The sequence below is a fragment of the Protomyctophum bolini genome (genome assembly GCF_963924005.1).
Source record: "Protomyctophum bolini genome assembly, chromosome: 22".
Classification (NCBI taxonomy): domain Eukaryota; kingdom Metazoa; phylum Chordata; class Actinopteri; order Myctophiformes; family Myctophidae; genus Protomyctophum; species Protomyctophum bolini.
This window is the reverse complement of record NC_137883.1, coordinates 35,473,047-35,498,046: the sequence shown is the minus strand read 5'-3', so window position 1 is coordinate 35,498,046 and position 25,000 is coordinate 35,473,047. Positions and strand designations below refer to the sequence as shown.

The 25,000-nt window shown below is 40.6% G+C and overlaps 2 protein-coding genes across 2 annotated transcripts in view; both read left to right on the top strand.

Moving 5' to 3' along the window:
* Positions 1–8,734, top strand: part of LOC308309798 (protein SET-like) — a gene marked incomplete at both ends in the record, with an annotated part of 53,033 nt that extends 44,299 nt beyond the window's left edge. Inside the window, 3 exons of the mRNA XM_080755715.1 lie at positions 8,011–8,181; positions 8,494–8,625; positions 8,711–8,734. Of these exons, the coding sequence (XP_080611841.1) occupies positions 8,011–8,181; positions 8,494–8,625; positions 8,711–8,734 (327 nt within the window). The remainder of the gene's footprint in view (positions 1–8,010; positions 8,182–8,493; positions 8,626–8,710) is intronic.
* Positions 8,735–10,667: 1,933 nt separating this feature from the next.
* Positions 10,668–17,954, top strand: LOC308309797 (uncharacterized protein; the record flags this gene model as incomplete). Its single annotated transcript, XM_080755714.1, has 9 exons — positions 10,668–10,732; positions 12,365–12,675; positions 13,321–13,610; positions 13,735–13,980; positions 14,320–14,678; positions 16,056–16,168; positions 16,307–16,381; positions 17,167–17,361; positions 17,867–17,954. Exons 1-9 carry the CDS (start codon positions 10,691–10,693, stop codon positions 17,952–17,954), a joined length of 1,719 nt encoding a protein of 572 aa, XP_080611840.1. The 5' UTR covers positions 10,668–10,690.
* Between the last annotated feature and the right edge of the window lie 7,046 nt (positions 17,955–25,000).

Genomic DNA, 25,000 nt, shown 5'->3' with positions numbered 1-25,000 from the left:
TCAGAGAAAGGCTCTTTTTCTTTGAAGGGGGGAGAAACTCTGACTGGAAACTCTCTTTGGTTCCACTCTAAATGGAGTGAGACTGAGTGAGAGTGTAAAATCAAAACAACATTGAATGGTTTAATATATTATGTCATAGCTCTGCTCATATGTATTTAATTATGTATCATTTAATAACAAGCCATGTGTGTGTGAGTGTGCGTTTCCTTGAAATCCAGGCTAGTGGTCTGGACCACAATTATTTAAAAAAAGTAAAACGTAACTAGTTACTTTGTAGATTTAGATTATTATTACAAAACATACATTAACCACTTCAGCCCTATATACTATATGAAAATAGCCGATCTACCTGTCATTTTTGCATTCTGGACTCTTACAATGTAGAGTAGTTCTACATTGCAATAGCCTACGGATACTTTTATCTACAGTAAGTAAGAAATGCTAGTACTCTAAGAACTTTAAGAAATGCTAGTACTCTAAGAACTTTAAGAAATGCTAGTACTCTAAGAACTTTAAGAAATGCTAGTACTCTAAGAACTTTAAGAAATGCTAGCAATGCCACCCCTGCTGTTCTATGACCAAGAAAGGGAGACATTTCTAACCTGACACCCTTCCCTGACCCCTAGTGTCCACAGTCCTGTCCCATGGAGGACTGACACCCTGCCCTGCCCCCTAGTGTCCACAGTCCTGTCCCATGGAGGACTGACACCCTGCCCTGCCCCCTAGTGTCCACAGTCCTGACCCCTAGTGTCCACAGTCCTGACCCCTAGTGTCCACAGTCCTGTTCCCATGCAGGACACACCCTGCCCTGCCCCCTAGTGTCCACACACAGTCCTGTCCCATGGAGGACTCTTTAAATTGGGAAGCCTCGAAAGCTGAAACAAAACCTGAAATGCGACGTTCTGCATAATGACTACTTTCTACTTTTGGTACTTTCGGTACACTTGAAAAAAAATCAAAAAGACTAATGTTCTGACAGAAGGTGTTTTCATCAGTCAAGGACAAGACTTGACACATTATCTTAATAGCCTAATTTCAATCAGTTTGGTTGGTGAAATGCACACATTATATTATCTTGTTGAATAATGATGAATACAGTACAGAATATATAACCATTAACCAATATGCTTTTCTTTTCCAGCAACGTCATCAATTATGAGAAAGATGCCGCTGGACAGGGAGACATGTCCAAAGCACAACATCATTATGAGAGCGAAGATGATGGATTTGACAGCATCAGTGATCCGCCAGTGTTCACAGACCTGTATGACCAGCCGATAGATGCAGCTTCATTCCTGTACGCAAGTATTTCTCACATAATGGCTTTCCATGTTTTTTTTAAATATTTAACTTTAATCATTTTGTAATTGAAGTCATTGGGGCTGCTCTGATTGGACTGAAATATTGCCGATAGATAAATGGTACTGCATTCCTGTAGTCTTTTTATGCCACATTAATGTTTACCATTTTCAACCTTATCTTCAAATAATTGATCTTCACCAATTCTCATAATAAGCTGGTTCCGTCTACTCACACTTGGGGTCTCTCTTAATTTTTTAGTTGACTTTTATTGTATGTTCACAAACTTTGTCCTACACAAACAATTCCCAAGATTTATACATTGAGTGAGCAAGTGGTCGTCATACTAGTACTCATCCATACTATTGGACCATACTTACATCCTAGATGGCTCCAGCTTATAATTAGTTGTGAACTGAGATGGACATTTCACATAACACAACTGATGTACATTATTCTGCACACTAGCATTGTAAGGAAGGCTTTCTCTCACCTTCACCTCATATGGGTTGGTTATTTGTTATACTGTAGGTTGACAATAGTTACCCACTGAATATTGGTACTCCATATGGAGCACGAGGACCAATGGGACGACGGCGACGACCACCCGGAGGACGAGCGGAATAGCCCGCCCAAACAGCGGGGGAGGCGGGGGCGGCCCCCGAAGAACGCCACGTCCAGCCAGGACACCACGCCTGCCACGCCCAAAGGGAAGCGGGGGCGCAAGAAGGCGGCTCCGCCCCCCGAGGAGGAGGGAGGAGAGGAGGAAGCGGCAGAGGGTCGTCCGGCCCGGACTCCACGGCGACAACCGCCAAGGTAACTTTTTCCATCTACTCACTCACACACTCATTCAGTTGTTCATTGAAATGTAGGGTTAAAGCTCTAGACTAGAGTTTCCCTTGTTTAATCTGTATTCTGACATGATCTTTTTCTGATTAATAAAGAGACGGAGAGACTCCTGTCAATGATTACTATCAGAAAAGGACGTCGGGAACCCATTTTGGGGTTTTTACCATTTTCAAAACGGGAACCCATTTTTTGGTTGTTGTTGCTATATACATATATTAGCAACATAATTATTTTGTAATTTTTTAATAAATAAAACTTAAAACGTAGGTCAGGATTTAGAAGGTGTTTTTAGAATCTAAATGGGGTAACACTTAGGGCCGATTCATACTCCTATTTTACCGCTGTTTCGGCGCTGTAGTGCTCAAGTCTACACCGACCAGAGTCCAGCGGGAGCTTTTTAACTTTACTTGTGTACTCTTTTTTTTTTTTTTCAACCATCCCCCCCCCCCCCCCCCCCCCTTCAAAAACTGGGGACCCACACAGGTCAGCCAACCAGCCAGGATCTGGCCTGGGCCCCCCCCCTTCCTAACCACTAGGACAATCAGGGATTGGCCGTACTGCAGCTACAAGACACCTCCCCCTTTAAGAGTCATGGGCGTGGCCACAGAGCTCTTCGCTACACCTGGCAGAGGCAAGGAACACCTGCCCGCGCACCGCCGTCCAATCGCAGAGTGAGTTCCACAAACTGCTCAAATCAGAATATTTATCAGATTCAAAACTGCTTTCAAGTTAAAAGTATTGCTCATTCACAATGCATTTATGGTGGAGAGAGCCCTCCATCAGATGGCGCTGTGGCGCTGGATGAGTCAAGTATACACCGTAAGACGCCCTGAGGGCGAGAAGCAACCTGTTGTGACATGTTAGAACAGGTCAGCTCCATATATGGAGATCTAAGGGTTAGAGGTGAGATAGAGTTGCTGACAGGTTCCATATATGCAGCCTTTCAAAGACTGGTCAAACCATATGGGCTTCCACTGGAAATGCATTGGAGCGGCCATTAAACACAGACACAAGACAAACGCAAGACGGGTGTCTTGAATTTGTTAATGCAGCCCAGTAAGGGCATATGTCGACCCCGCCCGCTCACCTCCGCCCCACCCCCTCCTGGTGCTGTCTACATAGCATGTTATGTGGACAGCACTAGAATTGCATTGTATATAGTCATAGAACGCCATAGTACATATGTATAGTTTCATTATATAGATATTCATTCCACTGTTACTTTCTTAGCTTACACATGTTTCATGATAAATGCTTTCATGTGATGTATTCCCATGCTTTTGTTCTTGCTTAATGTAAGTCGCTCTGGATTAAGAGCGTCTGCTAAATGCCTAAATTGTAAAATTGTAAATTGTCGGATGTTCCCCGAGCGGCGTCAGGGCCAGGACATCAAGGTAGTTATCAGTGTTGAATTTGACACCACATTTTGATGTAGTTTTAGTCAGTCTTTTGAATAAAAGTCATATTTTAGTTGACTAAATAATACCATAATTTTTTAGAATGGGCATAGCAATGGCAGATTGTACACTTGGTTGCATGCTGAAAATTGCCGATTTACAAGCTCACAATCTTGAAGATCTGCTATATTCAGAACACAACAGCTGAGCGCAACCAAACATAAAATGACTTACTTTTAGTGCTACTGGATCTCTTATCCACTAGTCCCTCTCTAACATTTTAGTCTAGTTTTATATTTATTGACGAAATTGTCAATATATTTACTCTTAGTTTTAGTCACCAACTTACTTCTGACATTCACTCCTACCCCACAAGGCAAAGAGATCATTTTGAATTACCCTATTGTCGCACGTCCAAACGTCAATCTTTCATCAAATTTAGAGGCCCTCATCTATGGAATGCTTCACTTAAATCCTCATTATCCTTGCCAATATTCAAAAAACATCTAAAGAAATATCTTATTTTTTCCTCTCTGTAGATTACATGTTTTACCTTGATGCGTTATATTTTCTTTTGTGTGTTTGATGTTGTATTATTTATTTCAGTTTTTTGTGCCGTCTGTGTTTTTATTTCTTTACTGCACAGCTGCCCCCCTTTGACAACTTGTAGATTCATGTACTGTTCTTTATGAACTTTTAATCTTTTAAACCTATGACCTCTTCCTTCAGGAAAGGATTCCATACAAGCCTTCTGGCTTCTTCCTTTCCTTGCATTGTATTTTTGTTTCTTTGATATGTTATTGTCTATTTTTTGTACTTTATGCTAAATAAATAAACCTAAACCTAAAACCCCACACGTGATATTTTGAAGATTTGATTTGCATTCTCCCAGTTGTACATACTGTTGTCTGTTGTCAATGTAGCTCCACAGCCATTTAGATGCTGCTCCAGCTTGGTGCTGAGTATGTTGTGGTGTATGGTGACAAAAGCTTTTTTAAGGTCATTGAATACTCCAATTGTGTAGTTTTTTTTAATTTATCTATGTAGTCTGTTATGTCTTCTGTTATTGATTAGTGCCAATGAAGGTGATCTGTTTGCTCAGAAGCCATACTGATTTTCAGACAACCGTTTGTATTTTTTTGATGAAATCATCCAGACTGACCAAAAGTATCTTTTCTAATATTTTTGAGAGTTGGTGGTAGCAGAGAAATTGGTCTGTATTTTTGAAAATTGGGATAGTTTTTGCCACTTTCATTCAGTCCTGAATCCATATTGGAAGGAAATTCACAAACATTTGGAAGTTGTATTTGGAATTATCACCCCCTTCCAGTTTGATACTTTATACATAGGCAACCTCCCATAATTATGACTTGCTGGACTGCAATGATAAAAACACAATTCTGTTCCTCCTGGTGGGGAGAAAGAAGGCTATCACGACAACCACAGCAGCCTATACAGTTGAAAAATGGATTGAGAACTCATGATATTTACAAAATATAAAAACTGTTTTACTCACTTGGAACTCAGGAAGAACACATCTAATGGATTTGGACTAAATGGACTGAATATGCGAATTAAAAAAGTACTCTTTTGTTTATTTTTATTTTTTTGGTGTCTTGCTCATTGATGACCTTGTATCTGTTTTCAAACGAGTGTAATTATGTGAAAGCGCCTCCTTAGTCTTTTCCAAAAAGCTGTATTTTATTTTATTTTTTCCCCTTTGAATGAAGATTTTTTTTTTGACACTTTGGTCATGATTGAGTACTGGAAATATATCGATGAGCATCTGACCAGGAGGAGTCATAACATGACTCATGTTTTTGATAAATTCACACCTGTTCGACTTAACAACAATCATAACATGTAATGTACCATATGATGCAAAATGTTTGTACTGGACAATTATGATAAAAACATAATTTAAAATAAATGTCAATTAAGGTCGCTGTGCTTCTTGTTGTTCTACTAGGTTTGGATATTAAAAGGAATACATTCATACTGTACAATCTATTCATGAAGTCATCTGTTGATTTGAGAGTGTGGATTCAGATCTTGGTTGGAGTCTCCACAGATAAATATCATCATATACTCCTAAAAAAGAGTTTCCCTGGTAGCAGAGTACAGATAAATATCATCATATACTCCTAAAAAGAGTTTCCCTGGTAGCAGAGTACAGATAAATATCATCATATACTCCTAAAAAGAGTTTCCCTGGTAGCAGAGTACAGATAAATATCATCATATACTCCTAAAAAGAGTTTCCCTGGTAGCAGAGTACAGATAAATATCATCATATACTCCTAAAAAGAGTTTCCCTGGTAGCAGAGTACAAATCCAGCTTCAGCATGCTACAGCGACATCCTGTATTCGCTCTTGTAGATCGGCTACTTTTAAGATTAAAGTGTTATAAACCCAAAATGGAATGCTGCCCAGGCTAGGTGGTTGAGGAAAGTGGCGGGTTCTAGGTTGAATCTAACTCACAATTTTTTTTTTTTGTAATTGAACTTAAACTTAATTCATAGTGTATTGTGTATGCAATGTTTTAGTCTATGTTTAATGTCTGTCAAGAGATATACCATTGTGGATTATTTTGACATAGCCTACATTTAAATACACAATAGCCTCAGTTACTGTGTAACTGAAAATTCACCACCTTTTCATTCATTTGAGTCCTCTTTTCCTCTTTTTCGAGTTAATTTAAGACTGAGGATTTAATGTGTACTCACAGAGAGCAGATATTGCCATCATCGTCATTCCTGTAAATATCACTGGGTAACATAGCACATCTATTTGTAATGTAATTGTAATCGAGACCAAACTATCCATAAGTGTATGATGTTGGTTCCGTAAACTCCTGGGACGTCTGACTCTTTTCGCTGTTGCTCTTCAAACTTTTTCCATAGCTATACAAACACAGAACACTGAAATTGTGACATCACATGAGATTCTTATTTCTAAGTTGCTTGAATTAATTGAAACACCTACAGTAGAAGCTATAACTGTTTCATTTCCCCACAAAATGTCTGAGGGCATATGCTCATTGCTTCCTGTATTTCTATGTTGGAGCTATTCGCTATTTTGTATTTCACATTTATTTGTTTTGTTTGAAATAATGCATACAATAATGCCGTACTTTGAAAACAAAGTGCTTTCCAAAGAGTTCCACCTGAATGAGAGCGGATGTGACACCTACAACTGTGTGTGCACAATTGTTGTTTTGTTTTTATCTAATGTTGTGTATTTGTATTGAGAGAGGCCAATTCCAGTTGTGTTTTGTGTTCAAACTATATTAATAGTAGTTACTGAGTCACGCCACCAGGGGGAGATCGCCCTATGGTGAGCATGGTTTGTGTGGTATATGGACCACGGAGGCTTCCGTTCTTCAGACAGATTTGCAACCTGCTTTTGAACGCAACATAAATCTCCTGTCTATATTTTCCCTGTACAACAGGTTAGTAAAGTGTGCAAAAGCATTGTAACTTATAACAAAGGACTCATAAGCCTTTCTTCTTTTGTTTGGTCTAAGACTGATACAGAAATGTTGTGTTTTGGTTTAGTTTGAGACTTGTACAAGTGAATGAGTGACTGATTCTAAAATGGAGGCCTTGTTTATTTTCTGTAAAAAACGGAGCTCACTGACATATATATTTTAACACAACAGCTGTAGCATAGGGTTGGGTGTGATAATGTGCAAATGTTTATTTCATGTTTTGTGATATTTTGTGTGTTTTATAAAAAAAAGTTCTGTATGCAGTAAGACTGACTAAAAATGTAAACAAGCAATGTGTAAACAGTATTACAGTATTTACTGTGAAAGTAAAGAACAGAGACTGATAAAAGTAACAGTATTATAAATGTGAGTTTTGGAGCACATTACAAATGTATTATTCTAAAGTAACAGTTTATTGTAAATTGTGAACTATGAATATGTGATTATTGAATGTGATGAATATTATTGAATTTAAGGAGAGAAATAGAGAAAATAAGATTCTGTGAATAAAGACAGATTTGCAACCTGCTTTTGAACGCAACATAAATCTCCTGTCTATATTTTCCCTGTACAACAGGACTTATCTTCTGCCATCAGGCAACTCAATCGTGAGGCCTGTAACACGGAGACCCATCTTCAAAGTCGACGGAAATCAAATGGAAGTCAGGAAAGGTATGTGTTAATTGAGCTACATTTGGTAACAATTATGCTGGTGTACACAATGCTCGTTAATCAAGGTAACCACTTGAGGTGTTAGTCCCACAATCCCCAGCCAAGGAGGACTACAGTTAAACTGGCAAGTTGTCCAAATTGTCTAATACTGGCACACCCACAGTAATATTGATTAATGTATCTGTCCCTTAAATTAAAGTTAATAATTTTTTGCGTGTTTGTGTGTGCTGCCTTTGATGGAAAAATAACAGGCATGTGCCAATATACATCATGGACACTTTATATTCTTTGTCTTGTTTGAAGGACCTGACCAAGCGCTCCAGCCAGACGCAGAACAAAGCTGGTCGTAAGAGGCAACATGAAGAGCCAGAGAGCTTCTTCCCTTGGTTCACTGACCACGCTGATGCTGGGCCTGACGAGCTGGGAGAGGTCATCAAGGATGACATCTGGCCTAACCCCTTGCAGTACTACCTGGTAGGTAGCGTTTGCCGTCTTGAATATCATCTGTGATTTTTACTGTTAACTGTGAGCCTCGTCATGGCTATTGCAGCTGTGGCATACTTTTTGACTCACGTGAAAAGTGAACATTGCACCCCTGCTGGGATTTGAAACTTCAGTTGTTTTAGATCTGAGCTGCTTGTTCTATGTAGTTTAAAACTTGTACATGTTTTCATGGACATTTTTGTAGCTGTTCTGCCTTGGTGAGTTTGAAGTGAGAACGTTGAATACTTACATCTTTAAGAATCAACCTGAGCTCCTTGAAATTTACATTTCTTTAATGTCTAGGTTCCTGACATGGATGATGAGGAGGTTGAAGGTGAGGATGATGATGAGGACGAAGAGGGTTTGGAGGACATCGATGAGGAGGGTGATGAAGATGGAGAGGAAGATGAGGAAGATGATGGCGAGGATGGAGAGGTATGGATGCCATAATCTGTTAACTCCTGTCACTATTGGCAGTTGTATCTGTGTACTGTCATGACTGTTAATTTCTTATTTTTACGATGATGATGGAGAAGATGACTGAGATGACGTGGATCTACCAAGACCCTCAACCTTTTCTTCCCTGTTTGGTTTTTCACCTATGACCAGGAAGTTTATTTTTGTGTGCTTCATCTCCATTCTGAAGCCTCTCACCTGTTTGTGCCATGTTTAAGTTCTCCTTTGACTCATCTAAATCTTATTTTTCCCCTATGTGTTTAACAAGTACCAGCTCATTCCTATCACTTGTAATGTTAGGGGGCTACGCTGGGGATGGGTGGGAACTGGAAGTAGACTGGATGGTCTCTAGATGCCGCCTACAAAGTTTAGATTTCTGCAGATCAGGACAGAAATTATCGTATCTTGGGAGGAACTCTTGATGATGGCCACAAACAACTTCCAGGCTATCCAACCTCCAAGTTGCAGTTTGCTCCATTGACAGCCCTGTTTGTGAGACGAAAAAGTTCCATCTGATTGTTGTAAACAAACTAGCTAATGTTGCACCTCTACAAAAGCTTGGGTTATCCTCTCTGTCCACACAAAGGCTTTGTTTCAGATAAATCCACTCTTATGAGAAACATTTTGTCAAACTCCACAAAGGCATGATTCAAATAAGTTTTGATCTACAAGTGCATTACCTGTGCGCTCATTGCCAGGTGTGTGATCAAAGTGGTTTTGCACAGCACAGGTAATGAAGGTGTAACACTAAAAATCATAACATGGAGATTGACACGGTTGCTCATACAATGGTGACTTTTTGTTAGACTTGAAAGAGGATAACCCTAGATTTCTGTAGAGGTCCAATATTGGCGAGTATTGTATGCAATCAAATTGAACTGTCATGAATAGGGATATCAATGGAAGGAATTAAAATAGCCTTGTAGCCATCTTGATGAATTGGTGTGCAGCTGGACAAAATTAGGTTCTTGATGTTTTCTACCTTGAGTATATGGATGTTATGTAAATTTGCTCAATTCAGTTTTGTCAAAATTACTTATGACTTAAGAGACTTAATGGGGCTGTATTTTGCGTGTCTTAAGTACCAGGTCTTATTCCCTAACTTGAGTAAACTAAAGACCTGGAGGCGTGATCAATGCCATTTGGCTATTCTGAGTGGCCAAAGAGCATTGATCACGCCTCCAGGTCTTTAGTTTACTCAAGTTAGGGTATAAGACCTGGTACTTAAGACACGCAAAATACAGCCCATGAAGTCCAGCATTTCCCCCACTTTGGGTGCATACTATCCAAGGAAGTCATAATGGAGCTACAAGCTAACAGCTTGTAAATTTTGGGCCCCACTGCTTCATGGGAAATATGACCTGTTAAACTCATGGAAATTGCATTGAAATCACCCTTTTCTTTTCTGCTGGGGGGAAAAAGAAACTGTTTTAAATTTGAGGTGTACAAGTTGCTTTGTTACAATAAAACTTACTGTGTATAAATGTGTGGGACTCTTTTAAAGAGGACATTTTATTAATGGCAATGTAGGCACTGGACATGCCTTAATATACAAACAAAATCAGCTCATAAAAGATTTTGGTGTGACGAGCAGGCTTGATGCAAAGTCTTCTCTTCATAATCGATGGGTGATTCGAGCCACAAGCGGGCAAGTGGCCACCGTCCAGGAGTATCCGTGGTACCAAGAGAAGCGCTCGTCTGCCGGCCAGTGTTGGGAGACGTTCGCCTTCCTGAGTGTTATGACTTCGAAGCGGTGCCCACACATGTGTGCGTGTGTGTATATATATATATATATACATTTTAACAAATACTGTACACGCATATATATATATATATGTGTGTGTGTGTGTGTACAGTATTTGTTAAAATTTCTTATGAAGTACTGTCAATTCATAAACACCTGGAAGAAATCACGGCACTTCATGTTAAGTGATTACTATTCTAATTATTTAGCATACAGTATGTCAGCAGCTTACTCCACATAACTGATTGAAAACAACCCCTCCAGGATCTCAGGAAGCAGAGGACAGAATCTCACGCCTTAATGCAGGGGACGCAGGAGAGGATTGAAACCATGAGAGCGAAGGTACTTTTGTTTCATGGCTGTCTCACTGTATTTCAAGCAATACTACCACATATCTTGCTAATCCAGCCTGTGTACATTTTGTGTACTAGTCAGCACCATTTTAGACGTATATTGTAATGATTTATGACCATATATCAATCAAAATGTACTGTAATTCTGCAAACTGTTAATAATTATTTCAATCAAAGGTTGCTGGGGTCTGGGGACCCCCTGCAGTAGGCTACCTAGTACCTACCTGTTTGTTGCTGGGGGTCCCAGAGATAGAAATGCCACTAAATGGGGGTCCGTATTCTAATGTCAAACTAACCATAACCTCACAAAAACGAGTAGTCCGTGTTGTAGGAAATTTACCAACGGGGTTTGAACAGGCAAAGTTACGAGGTGAGGACAGGATGGCAGTTCAAGGTATCAGTGTAACATTGTAATTCATAACATTTTCAGAACAGTTGTATAAATAATTCATACAAGCGAGTCAGGTGACAAGTTACCTCCTCCTCCTCTTATCGGCATTTAGAGCCTGGATAGCTACAGGCACGAAGGAGAACTTATACCCTGTTGCTTTTGGCCCCTGGAACCTTTAGGCGAATGCCAGAGGGAAGCAGCTTGAACTCAGAGCTGAGGGGATGGGAGTTGTCCGTACAAATGGACGTGGCTTTCTTAAGCACCTGATTTTTAAATACTTGGTCTAGATAGACTACTGAAATGAACTCCGGCAATCTTTGAGGCCGTTCTCACAATCCTACCAAGGTGGTTTTTGTCCTTTATGTTTAGGTTTCCATACCAACAAATGATGGAGAATTAGATAACTGACTCAATAAAGGCACCGTAGAACAGTTTCATTAGGGATTTGTCAACCTGAAATTTAGCGATCTGCCTCAAGCAAAAGAGGCGTTGTTGCCTTTCTTGCACAACATTTCACAGTTTCACATCGAATTTCAGCTTGCTGTCAAATGTAGTATACCCAGGTATCTGTAAGTGGTCTGCAGGTGGACTTGCTCACCATGGGCAACGCTGTTCTGGGGAACTGGGAGGGCTCTCCTGAAGTCTACACACATTTCCTTGGTTTTCGAGACATTCAGTTACCTGGATGTAAAACATAAAAACAATCTTGAGTTATAATTGTACACCACTGTGTTTGTAACTTACTTCTTTCTCTGCCCTTGATTTTCTATACTGCTTATATTCACATTGTTAGTAGTTATGATTGAATTGATGAATTTGGATCAATTATTTCCATCTTGACCAAGTGGGGACCCAGCTAGGGGTCCTTGAGGGAGTTCCAGGGGTTCCCCAGCATTTTTGATGATTTGACAAAAATGAAAAAAACGATGGGTTATAGCCCATGTTTTTTGAAATTTTGAAAAAAAAAGTTATCCTCGTTTCTCATCATTTTGGACCATGGGCTATAGCCTATATCGTACGGCATACTATAGCGCGCTGTTTTTCATCATTTTTGACTCGACTCGTATTTTATAATAGTACATAATGTAATGTAAATACACCGGATTTAGCTAAATATGGACATTGTTTTATCCGTAGTCCCCCCAATAGCAGACTAACACAGGCAACAAAACATGATGCAATATATGGTCCAGACGAGTAACATTGCATTACACTTCCATGTCCTCTCAGGTGACAATGCTTCGCAGATCTAGGATCAGTGTTCGGCCAAATGTCCGGCCAGCAGGCAGATCTGTACCGGCGCAGCCTGTGTCCCAAGATGCACCTGTACTGCAAGATGCACCTCTACCGCAGCCCGTGTCCCAAGACGCACCTGTACCGCAAGATGCACCTGTATCGCAGCCCGTGTCCCAAGACGACGCACCTGGACCCCTCCCTATTTCCCAGGAAACGCCACAGCGTGAAATAAACGAGGACCATTCTGTGGCTGTTGTGACAGACGGAACGCCTGTGTCTCCGTTAGGGAAAAGCACTGTCCCAAGGTGAGTTCTGCCGGAATGCTACTTGGTTGTGCGTGGGTGACGGCGGCGACGCACAACCGAAAATGGCCGATCTACTAGCTCACCGCGCGTCAGGCTGCGATGCGCGGTGAGCTTGTGTAGCTTTAATTAAGCTTATACATTTTGCTCAGGCTTTGCAAGCTAAAGATAAATGCGTTGTGTCCTGACTCCTCTCATACCGATTTGACTTTTTGCTTTCAATGTCTTGAATGGCTTGAATCCATTCTCAGTCACCACAACTGATTACAGTCATTTTTGATAAGATTGAAGAGCATTGGGACTCAAAACTAGTAATAGAATACAGCAGCTTCCATTAAAACTCATTTTGGGCGGAAACCTCTTTTGGTGTTATTGAAAAATAGCAGATCTACAAGCTCATAGCGCGCCACCGAGTGGCGCGCTACGAGCTTGTCGGTCTGCTATTTTCGAAAAATCGAAGAACGATTGACAATAGAAACATAGCTTTTTCCGAAAACTGTCAGGATGTAGAAGACATTTTTAGAATCTGATCTCGGGTCAAAATGGGTTAAAAACTCTTTCATGCTGTTCACAGATTAGGAATTGACATGACAAAAATCTTCAGTCACGAGAGCTGCTTTTGCCTGCGTTGTGTCTTGTCTCATTTAGGGACGCCAGTGATGCGGGTGGCGAAGGCACCTCCCCCTCAGCTGCGCTCCAGAGGAGGAAGCGTTTTTCCATCAAGCCCAAAGTTGCTCCGGCGCTGAACCGAGCTCGAGCCCCAAAGTCTCCGGTCAGGACGGCGGTCCCGGAAGGACCTTGTTCAGACAGCCAGGATGTGACTGCCTCCAGCCAGACTGATGCTACGCTCTCACAGGGAACCACGTCCCCACGCCAGCAGGATGTGACTGCCTCCAGCCAGACTGATGCTACGCTCTCACAGGGAACCACGTCCCCACGCCAGCAGACAGCCAGGATGTGACTGCCTCCAGCCAGACTGATGCTACGCTCTCACAGGGAACCACGTCCCCACGCCAGCAGGATGTGACTGCCTCCAGCCAGACTGATGCTACGCTCTCACAGGGAACCACGTCCCCACGCCAGCAGACAGCCAGGATGTGACTGCCTCCAGCCAGACTGATGCTACGCTCTCACAGGGAACCACGTCCCCACGCCAGCAGGATGTGACTGCCTCCAGCCAGACTGATGCTACGCTCTCACAGGGAACCACGTCCCCACGCCAGCAGGATGTGACTGCCTCCAGCCAGACTGATGCTACGCTCTCACAGGGAACCACGTCCCCACGCCAGCAGCGGATGCTCTCTGGAGGTCAGTCTGGCTGCAAATTAACACATAATAATTGTTACTTAGACTTGTTTCCATTAAAAATAAATTGAGAAAATAGACTGATAAGCCTGTCGAGCGTGTGTGAGCTTTGAGATTTTTGCAGTATTTTAGAAAGTTTGTGTATATGACCTGTATATACGTGGCCTGTTTTGGCTTGAGCACATATTTATTTTGATTATTAGAATTGGCCATTATCAGGCATTCATTTGTCTATTGAATCGTCATATCTGCCGAAAGGCAAATGTAAATGATATACAAAATGAATTAATCACAATTTTGTGTATGACAACTAATGAACTTAAAATGTCATGATCCTGACAGGCTTCTCTGGAGGTGACACACGGCCCACAACACCCTTAGTTCCGGCAGAAGACGACATTTCAACAGAAGCGACCCTTGAAAAAAGCCAACCGTTGGAACTGTCGCCAATAAGTCAAGCCAAAGACGTTCCTCCCAAACCACCAGACAAACCATGTCTGTCAGACAAGGAGGCCATAGAGATGTCAGAGAAGGCCAAGACTCTGGTGTCAAGATCTGAATCTAAAGGTGGACAGCGTCGGCCGCAAGACGAGTTCAGCTTAAGCAGCCTCCTGAATGATTCGTCAGACCTGCAGAGGTTGGCAAAGGCCCGCAAACTCAGAGAAATGCTCAAAAAGGAGATGAACAAGGATAAGGCTAAGGTAATAATATATCATCTTTTTGAACATTTTGTTGGTGAAACGGTTCATTTTATGAATGAAACATGGTGCATTTATAGCGCCTTCATCCAAAGTGCTTTTACAGTTTACTGTTCAGAAGCGTCTTCCATAAAACTCAATTAAGAAATGCAAAAGTTAAAGCCAATTTCCTCAACAGGTTGGCTTGCATGTAGAACAAAAAGAACATAGGTTTACATTATTACGGGGCACGGTGGCACAGTTGGTAGTGCTGTCGCCTCACAGCTAGAAGGTCCTGGGTTCGATTCCCGCTCGGGACGCTGTGGGTGCTGGCGGCGTGTTTCCTCCTCCGCGTCATCAGTGCCCATACCCGAAGGCGGGGTTGGCGAAAGGGCCTTTCTGTGTGGAGTTTGCATGTTCTCCCCGTGTCCCCTAGGGTAGGTACCCTCACAAAAAACATGCAGTAATCCTGGTCACTAAACTGCCTCCCCCTGGCCAGCCGGGGCGGCTGATGGAGGGGAAAGGAACTGGTTGGAATAACGTGTTCCTTCCACGCGCTACGTCCAACCAGGGAAACTCCCCCCTGTCAGGTGTAAAGGAGCAACTTGGACACTCAGGCATGAAGGAAGCATGAGTTCAAGTCTGTTGCTCTCCCCTTGTCCCCCATATATGGGGACTAGGTTGGTGGAGGGTGTGTAGAGCCCAGGATCACATTAGAATTAGATGATTGACACAGGGGTGAAAAATGGGTTACAAAATCGTGGGATAAGAAATATATTATTAAAAACAAAAGTTTAGATTATTATTACAATATTATTAAAGCCAATTACAGGTTGGCTGCATGTAGAACAACAAGAACATGGGTTTAGATTATTACAATTATTAACAAGAATTTGCTGTTTCATCACAGATTAGGAACAAACATTTTAAGATTGTATTTGGCTTTAATCCATGACACCATTCAAAGCGCCAACCTGCTCATCGGGAGTAGTTAGGGGTTCAGTTTCTGTTCGACACTAACTCTGGGGGAGCCCGGGATCAATCCGGACCCTTCCGATCCCCAACCAGCTCCTCTATTACCTGACTGAGCCACTGCCGCCCCCCAGAATAATTTAATTCAATAATGGGTTTAGTGATGCATCATGTAAAAATGTCAAAATATGTGTTGTTATTATCATTATTAACTATAAATAATGAATAGTTGCTGGGTAAACAACTGAAGTGATTTCAGGATGTCTGTTTGGGTTCACATGGCCTCTGATTAGCATTTACTAATCACGTTAAGTGCTTTATTACGTTATTCATTTCTATTGTACTTTATTGCTGTCTACTGTACCTTCTAAACACATTGGCATCTTGCATTTATCATCTTCAATTGTGTTTCACTCTTTGATTTTGTAGAAATGCATGAAAAATTCCACGTCAAAATCTCGTGTGAAGGAATACACTCCGGACCCTGCCAAAATGACCATGAGAGACCTCATCTACTATTTACCGGTCTCTAACCCCATGAGGTGAGTGTCCACTATGGAATTATTTATATCATGTGACACTGCTTGCCTCTAGAAAATGTATTTATTTAAAATGGATTATTATTACCGTCTTCCTGACTTGTAATTATTTGCTCTTTCTTATTATTTTTAAATCTCCAGCTCTTATTTAGCACAGGAGTCACAGGGAAAGAACGACGAGGAGATTGTGGTCCCACCTTCTCCAGTTAGACAACCGTAAGACTCTGTCTTATTATATTCCTCTGTTGAAACATACTTACTGTATATGAAGTACCTTTTTTCTTTTGTAACTATATTACATTATTAGTTTAACTTTTTATGTTAGCGTTGTGCACCAGGGCTCCAATCGCTCCATAATAGTATTTCCATTTTTACACCAAATCTCTTTGCCGAAAATAGCCTACCTCACTGGTTCCCGAACACTGGATCGGGACCCATTTGTGGGTCGCGGACACATTTATTTATTATTATTTTTTATGATATTTTTTTGTCTTTTTCTGCCTTTATTGATGAAAGTAGACTGACAGGAAATGGGGGGGAAGACACGTGGCCGTCGGGATCGGGAGTCGAACCCGCGGCACGCCGTCAGGCTGGCTCAGCAGCCTGGGTGCCCAGACGGTTCAGCTAACCGTCTGGGCCGCGGACACATTTCTTCAAGCTCACAACGTTAGCGACACGTTGTGAGCTTGTACATAGGCTCTTTAACCCATTCTGATCTGGAACCCATTTTGGTGATAGCATCATGTTATGCTTTAGCTATTGAAAAATAGCAGATCTACAAGCTCATAGCGCGCCACCAAGTGGCGCGCTACGAGCTTGTAGGTCTGCTATTTTTGAAAAATCGAAGAATTACTGAAATTTTTAGAATCTGATCTCAGGTCAGAATGGGTTAATCAGACCAGTGTGTGTCCAGTGGAAACCTTGTATGAATCTGATCTCAGGTCAGAATGGTTTAACACTCAAGCGAGTGAGCCTCAACAAAACTCTCCTGAATTCCGCAGGTCACCCGAGAGGGTCCCGACTCCTCCCCCTCCCCCGAGCCCAGCGCCGTCGTCTCACCAGGCGGGCGAGGACGACGGCGATGACGAACAGGAAGAAGAAGCGGACGCCGACGACTGTGAAGCGGACGACGAGCAGCTGATGGTTCCCAGGGTGAAAGTGGCCGAGGACGGCACGCTGATTATCGACGAGTCCAGGTCAGTGATGTTCAGTCATTCATTATTCTTTCGGCATGCGTCACGTTTCATTCAGGACGTGGTCTGCGCCTTTTTGAAATCAACGCTAAACAGTCAGTTGAGACCGTGGGAAGCAGTGCAGAAGTCGTCAAATGTCTGTTTTTTTTGGTGAATTCCTAGTTTTCGTGGTTCGTGTTTTTTTTTTATCGACTTTTCGGTTTACTTTGAAGGGCTCGTGCCAAGCGTGTTAGCTCGGTATAAACAAAGGTTGGTGTTCTATGTTGGTCTACAGATCCACCCTGTGGACAGCAGACATTACTGAACCTTTTCTCCGGTTCCTTGTCGTGGCTGTGGAACAAGGAAAAAGTCAATTTGAGCGTTCCGTTTTGATCTCTTATGTTGCTGCTGTAGTCGAGTTAATTAAACAGTTAATGCCAGGTATCTATATATATATATATATATAATGTGTGAGACAAAACACAAAGGCTTGTTTGTTTTAGTGACGCTCGGCAAACTTGTGTCTCAGTTTGACAGTGGAGGTCAAGAGGGCGAAAGGACCGAACCCAGCGGATGGCAAAGACCCCATCTTTGAACGTGGCTCCACCACCACGTGAGAGATCTGAATACATATTGTACAAATGTTGGAGAAACACTTGATATAGAAACATGGGGGTTTTCAGTCATGAGTTAGAAGACATTTGTAGAACCGTTCCCAGGTCAAAATGGGATAAATCACCCCCCCCCCCCAGCTCTCACATTGTTCAAATATCAATATTTAAAAAATGATTTACAGAAGATAAAGAACATCTCATCTCTGCCTTGCTGTCCTCAAGACTACTGGGTCGGAAAAGGATGGAATTCAATTTGTGTGTGTGTGCACGCGCGCGCGTGAGTGCAGTCGCGCACGTGTCTCCAGATTTTCGTTTTTAAGGTTTTTATGAATCTGTTAGATCTCTTGGCATCTGATCTGTGTGTGTGTGTGTGTGTGTGTGTGTGTGTGTGTGTGTGTGTGTGTGTGTGTGTGTTTGTGTAATTTTGTGGTCAATAGCTTGTAGGCACAGCGTCCAAGTTAAGAGCATGCTATGTTTATCATAAAACACGCACGCACGGTACACACGTGCGCGCACACACACACACGCACACAAACACATGCAGCACAGATTTTGATCTTTTACCATAAACAGCCTGGAGGTTACAGAGATTAAAGGAGAACACCACACCAAAACACACTGGCCATGCATCTACCTTCATCCCTGTGCCATCATCCATAGTGCCCTTGATTTTTCTCATAGATGCCCCCTCCTCTACATCTCCCTCTGACTCCCCCCTCCCCTCCCACAGCTTGCATTTGCGCATGTTGTCCTCCTTCTAATGTGGGTATTTAGATAGCTCCAAACTTTATTTTTTTTTCACGCATCGTATTATAATAGTATATGAGGTTTTCACTCTAGGCCAGCCGTTACATGTAATCCCAGAGGTAGTCGATTCCAGACGAGATTCTCGCGAGACGTATGATATGGGCTATAGCCCACGGTCCAAAATGATGAGAAACGAGGCTAACTTTTTTTTTCAAAATTTCAAAAAACATGGGCTATAACCCATCGTTTTTGTCATTTCGTCATTTTTTTCAAATCTTCAAAAACGATGAAAAACGGCGCGCTATAGTATGCCGTACGATATGGGCTATAGCCCACGGTCCAAAATGATGAGAAACGAGGCTAACTTTTTTTTTCAAAATTTCAAAAAACATGGGCTATAACCCATCGTTTTTGTCATTTCGTCATTTTTTTCAAATCTTCAAAAACGATGAAAAACTGCGCGCTATAGTATGCCGTACGATATGGGCTATAGCCCACGGTCCAAAATGATGAGAAACGAGGCTAACTTTTTTTTTCAAAATTTCAAAAAACATGGGCTATAACCCATCGTTTTTGTCATTTCGTCATTTTTTTCAAATCTTCAAAAACGATGAAAAACGGCGCGCTATAGTATGCCATACGATATGGGCTATAGCCCACGGTCCAAAATGATGAGAAACGAGGCTAACTTTTTTTTTCAAAATTTCAAAAAACATGGGCTATAACCCATCGTTTTTGTCATTTCGTCATTTTTTTCAAATCTTCAAAAACGATGAAAAACTGCGCGCTATAGTATGCCGTACGATATGGGCTATAGCCCACGGTCCAAAATGATGAGAAACGAGGCTAACTTCTTTTTTCAAAATTTCAAAAAACATGGGCTATAACCCATCGTTTTTGTCATTTCGTCATTTTTTTCAAATCTTCAAAAACGATGAAAAACGGCGCGCTATAGTATGCCGTACGATATGGGCTATAGCCCACGGTCCAAAATGATGAGAAACGAGGCTAACTTTTTTTTTCAAAATTTCAAAAAACATGGGCTATAACCCATCGTTTTTGTCATTTCGTCATTTTTTTCAAATCTTCAAAAACGATGAAAAACTGCGCGCTATAGTATGCCGTACGATATGGGCTATAGCCCACGGTCCAAAATGATGAGAAACGAGGCTAACTTTTTTTTTCAAAATTTCAAAAAACATGGGCTATAACCCATCGTTTTTGTCATTTCGTCATTTTTTTCAAATCTTCAAAAACGATGAAAAACGGCGCGCTATAGTATGCCGTACGATATGGGCTATAGCCCACGGTCCAAAATGATGAGAAACGAGGCTAACTTTTTTTTTCAAAATTTCAAAAAACATGGGCTATAACCCATCGTTTTTGTCATTTCGTCATTTTTTTCAAATCTTCAAAAACGATGAAAAACTGCGCGCTATAGTATGCCGTACGATATGGGCTATAGCCCACGGTCCAAAATGATGAGAAACGAGGCTAACTTTTTTTTTCAAAATTTCAAAAAACATGGGCTATAACCCATCGTTTTTGTCATTTCGTCATTTTTTTCAAATCTTCAAAAACGATGAAAAACTGCGCGCTATAGTATGCCGTACGATATGGGCTATAGCCCACGGTCCAAAATGATGAGAAACGAGGCTAACTTTTTTTTTCAAAATTTCAAAAAACATGGGCTATAACCCATCGTTTTTGTCATTTCGTCATTTTTTTCAAATCTTCAAAAACGATGAAAAACGGCGCGCTATAGTATGCCGTACGATATGGGCTATAGCCCACGGTCCAAAATGATGAGAAACGAGGCTAACTTTTTTTTTCAAAATTTCAAAAAACATGGGCTATAACCCATCGTTTTTGTCATTTCGTCATTTTTTTCAAATCTTCAAAAACGATGAAAAACTGCGCGCTATAGTATGCCGTACGATATGGGCTATAGCCCACGGTCCAAAATGATGAGAAACGAGGCTAACTTTTTTTTTCAAAATTTAAAAAAACATGGGCTATAACCCATCGTTTTTGTCATTTCGTCATTTTTTTCAAATCTTCAAAAACGATGAAAAACTGCGCGCTATAGTATGCCGTACGATATGGGCTATAGCCCACAGTCCAAAATGATAAGAAACGAGGCTAACTTTTTTTTTCAAAATTTCAAAAAACATGGGCTATAACCCATCGTTTTTGTCATTTCGTCATTTTTTTCAAATCTTCAAAAACGATGAAAAACTGCGCGCTATAGTATGCCGTACGATATGGGCTATAGCCCACGGTCCAAAATGATGAGAAACGAGGCTAACTTTTTTTTTCAAAATTTCAAAAAACATGGGCTATAACCCATCGTTTTTGTCATTTCGTCATTTTTTTCAAATCTTCAAAAACGATGAAAAACTGCGCGCTATAGTATGCCGTACGATATGGGCTATAGCCCACGGTCCAAAATGATGAGAAACGAGGCTAACTTTTTTTTTCAAAATTTCAAAAAACATGGGCTATAGCCCATCGTTTTTGTCATTTCGTCATTTTTTTCAAATCTTCAAAAACGATGAAAAACTGCGCGCAATAGTATGCCGTACGATATGGGCTATAGCCCACGGTCCAAAATGATGAGAAACGAGGCTAACTTTTTTTTTTAATTTTTTCAAAAAACATGGGCTATAACCCATCGTTTTTGTCATTTCGTCATTTTTTTCAAATCTTCAAAAACGATGAAAAACTGCGCGCTATAGTATGCCGTACGATATGGGCTATAGCCCACGGTCCAAAATGATGAGAAACGAGGCTAACTTTTTTTTTCAAAATTTCAAAAAACATGGGCTATAACCCATCGTTTTTGTCATTTCGTCATTTTTTTCAAATCTTCAAAAACGATGAAAAACTGCGCGCTATAGTATGCCGTACGATATGGGCTATAGCCCACGGTCCAAAATGATGAGAAACGAGGCTAACTTTTTTTTTCAAAATTTCAAAAAACATGGGCTATAACCCATCGTTTTTGTCATTTCGTCATTTTTTTCAAATCTTCAAAAACGATGAAAAACTGCGCGCTATAGTATGCCGTACGATATGGGCTATAGCCCACGGTCCAAAATGATGAGAAACGAGGCTAACTTTTTTTTTCAAAATTTGAAAAAAACATGGGCTATAACCCATCGTTTTTGTCATTTCGTCATTTTTTTCAAATCTTCAAAAACGATGAAAAACTGCGCGCTATAGTATGCCGTACGATATGGGCTATAGCCCACGGTCCAAAATGATGAGAAACGAGGCTAACTTTTTTTTTCAAAATTTCAAAAAACATGGGCTATAACCCATCGTTTTTGTCATTTCGTCATTTTTTTCAAATCTTCAAAAACGATGAAAAACTGCGCGCTATAGTATGCCGTACGATATGGGCTATAGCCCACGGTCCAAAATGATGAGAAACGAGGCTAACTTTTTTTTTCAAAATTTCAAAAAACATGGGCTATAACCCATCGTTTTTGTCATTTCGTCATTTTTTTCAAATCTTCAAAAACGATGAAAAACTGCGCGCTATAGTATGCCGTACGATATGGGCTATAGCCCACGGTCCAAAATGATGAGAAACGAGGCTAACTTTTTTTTTCAAAATTTCAAAAAACATGGGCTATAACCCATCGTTTTTGTCATTTCGTCATTTTTTTCAAATCTTCAAAAACGATGAAAAACTGCGCGCTATAGTATGCCGTACGATATGGGCTATAGCCCACGGTCCAAAATGATGAGAAACGAGGCTAACTTTTTTTTTCAAAATTTGAAAAAAACATGGGCTATAACCCATCGTTTTTGTCATTTCGTCATTTTTTTCAAATCTTCAAAAACGATGAAAAACTGCGCGCTATAGTATGCCGTACGATATGGGCTATAGCCCACGGTCCAAAATGATGAGAAACGAGGCTAACTTTTTTTTTCAAAATTTCAAAAAACATGGGCTATAACCCATCGTTTTTGTCATTTCGTCATTTTTTTCAAATCTTCAAAAACGATGAAAAACTGCGCGCTATAGTATGCCGTACGATATGGGCTATAGCCCACGGTCCAAAATGATGAGAAACGAGGCTAACTTTTTTTTTCAAAATTTCAAAAAACATGGGCTATAACCCATCGTTTTTGTCATTTCGTCATTTTTTTCAAATCTTCAAAAACGATGAAAAACTGCGCGCTATAGTATGCCGTACGATATGGGCTATAGCCCACGGTCCAAAATGATGAGAAACGAGGCTAACTTTTTTTTTCAAAATTTAAAAAAACATGGGCTATAACCCATCGTTTTTGTCATTTCGTCATTTTTTTCAAATCTTCAAAAATGATGAAAAACTGCGCGCTATAGTATGCCGTACGATATGGGCTATAGCCCACGGTCCAAAATGATGAGAAACGAGGCTAACTTTTTTTTTCAAAATTTCAAAAAACATGGGCTATAACCCATCGTTTTTGTCATTTCGTCATTTTTTTCAAATCTTCAAAAACGATGAAAAACTGTGCGCTATAGTATGCCGTACGATATGGGCTATAGCCCACGGTCCAAAATGATGAGAAACGAGGCTAACTTTTTTTTTCAAAATTTCAAAAAACATGGGCTATAACCCATCGTTTTTGTCATTTCGTCATTTTTTTCAAATCTTCAAAAACGATGAAAAACTGCGCGCTATAGTATGCCGTACGATATGGGCTATAGCCCACGGTCCAAAATGATGAGAAACGAGGCTAACTTTTTTTTTTTAAATTTCAAAAAACATGGGCTATAGCCCATCGTTTTTGTCATTTCGTCATTTTTTTCAAATCTTCAAAAACGATGAAAAACTGCGCGCTATAGTATGCCGTACGATATGGGCTATAGCCCACGGTCCAAAATGATGAGAAACGAGGCTAACTTTTTTTTTAATTTTTTTCAAAAAACATGGGCTATAACCCATCGTTTTTGTCATTTCGTCATTTTTTTCAAATCTTCAAAAACGATGAAAAACTGCGCGCTATAGTATGCCGTACGATATGGGCTATAGCCCACGGTCCAAAATGATGAGAAACGAGGCTAACTTTTTTTTTCAAAATTTCAAAAAACATGGGCTATAACCCATCGTTTTTGTCATTTCGTCATTTTTTTCAAATCTTCAAAAACGATGAAAAACTGCGCGCTATAGTATGCCGTACGATATGGGCTATAGCCCACGGTCCAAAATGATGAGAAACGAGGCTAACTTTTTTTTTCAAAATTTCAAAAAACATGGGCTATAACCCATCGTTTTTGTCATTTCGTCATTTTTTTCAAATCTTCAAAAACGATGAAAAACTGCGCGCTATAGTATGCCGTACGATATGGGCTATAGCCCACGGTCCAAAATGATGAGAAACGAGGCTAACTTTTTTTTTCAAAATTTCAAAAAACATGGGCTATAGCCCATCGTTTTTGTCATTTCGTCATTTTTTTCAAATCTTCAAAAACGATGAAAAACTGCGCGCTATAGTATGCCGTACGATATGGGCTATAGCCCACGGTCCAAAATGATGAGAAACGAGGCTAACTTTTTTTTTAATTTTTTTCAAAAAACATGGGCTATAACCCATCGTTTTTGTCATTTCGTCATTTTTTTCAAATCTTCAAAAACGATGAAAAACTGCGCGCTATAGTATGCCGTACGATATGGGCTATAGCCCACGGTCCAAAATGATGAGAAACGAGGCTAACTTTTTTTTTCAAAATTTCAAAAAACATGGGCTATAACCCATCGTTTTTGTCATTTCGTCATTTTTTTCAAATCTTCAAAAACGATGAAAAACTGCGCGCTATAGTATGCCGTACGATATGGGCTATAGCCCACGGTCCAAAATGATGAGAAACGAGGCTAACTTTTTTTTTCAAAATTTCAAAAAACATGGGCTATAACCCATCGTTTTTGTCATTTCGTCATTTTTTTCAAATCTTCAAAAACGATGAAAAACTGCGCGCTATAGTATGCCGTACGATATGGGCTATAGCCCACGGTCCAAAATGATGAGAAACGAGGCTAACTTTTTTTTTCAAAATTTCAAAAAACATGGGCTATAACCCATCGTTTTTGTCATTTCGTCATTTTTTTCAAATCTTCAAAAACGATGAAAAACTGCGCGCTATAGTATGCCGTACGATATGGGCTATAGCCCACGGTCCAAAATGATGAGAAACGAGGCTAACTTTTTTTTTCAAAATTTCAAAAAACATGGGCTATAACCCATCGTTTTTGTCATTTCGTCATTTTTTTCAAATCTTCAAAAATGATGAAAAACTGCGCGCT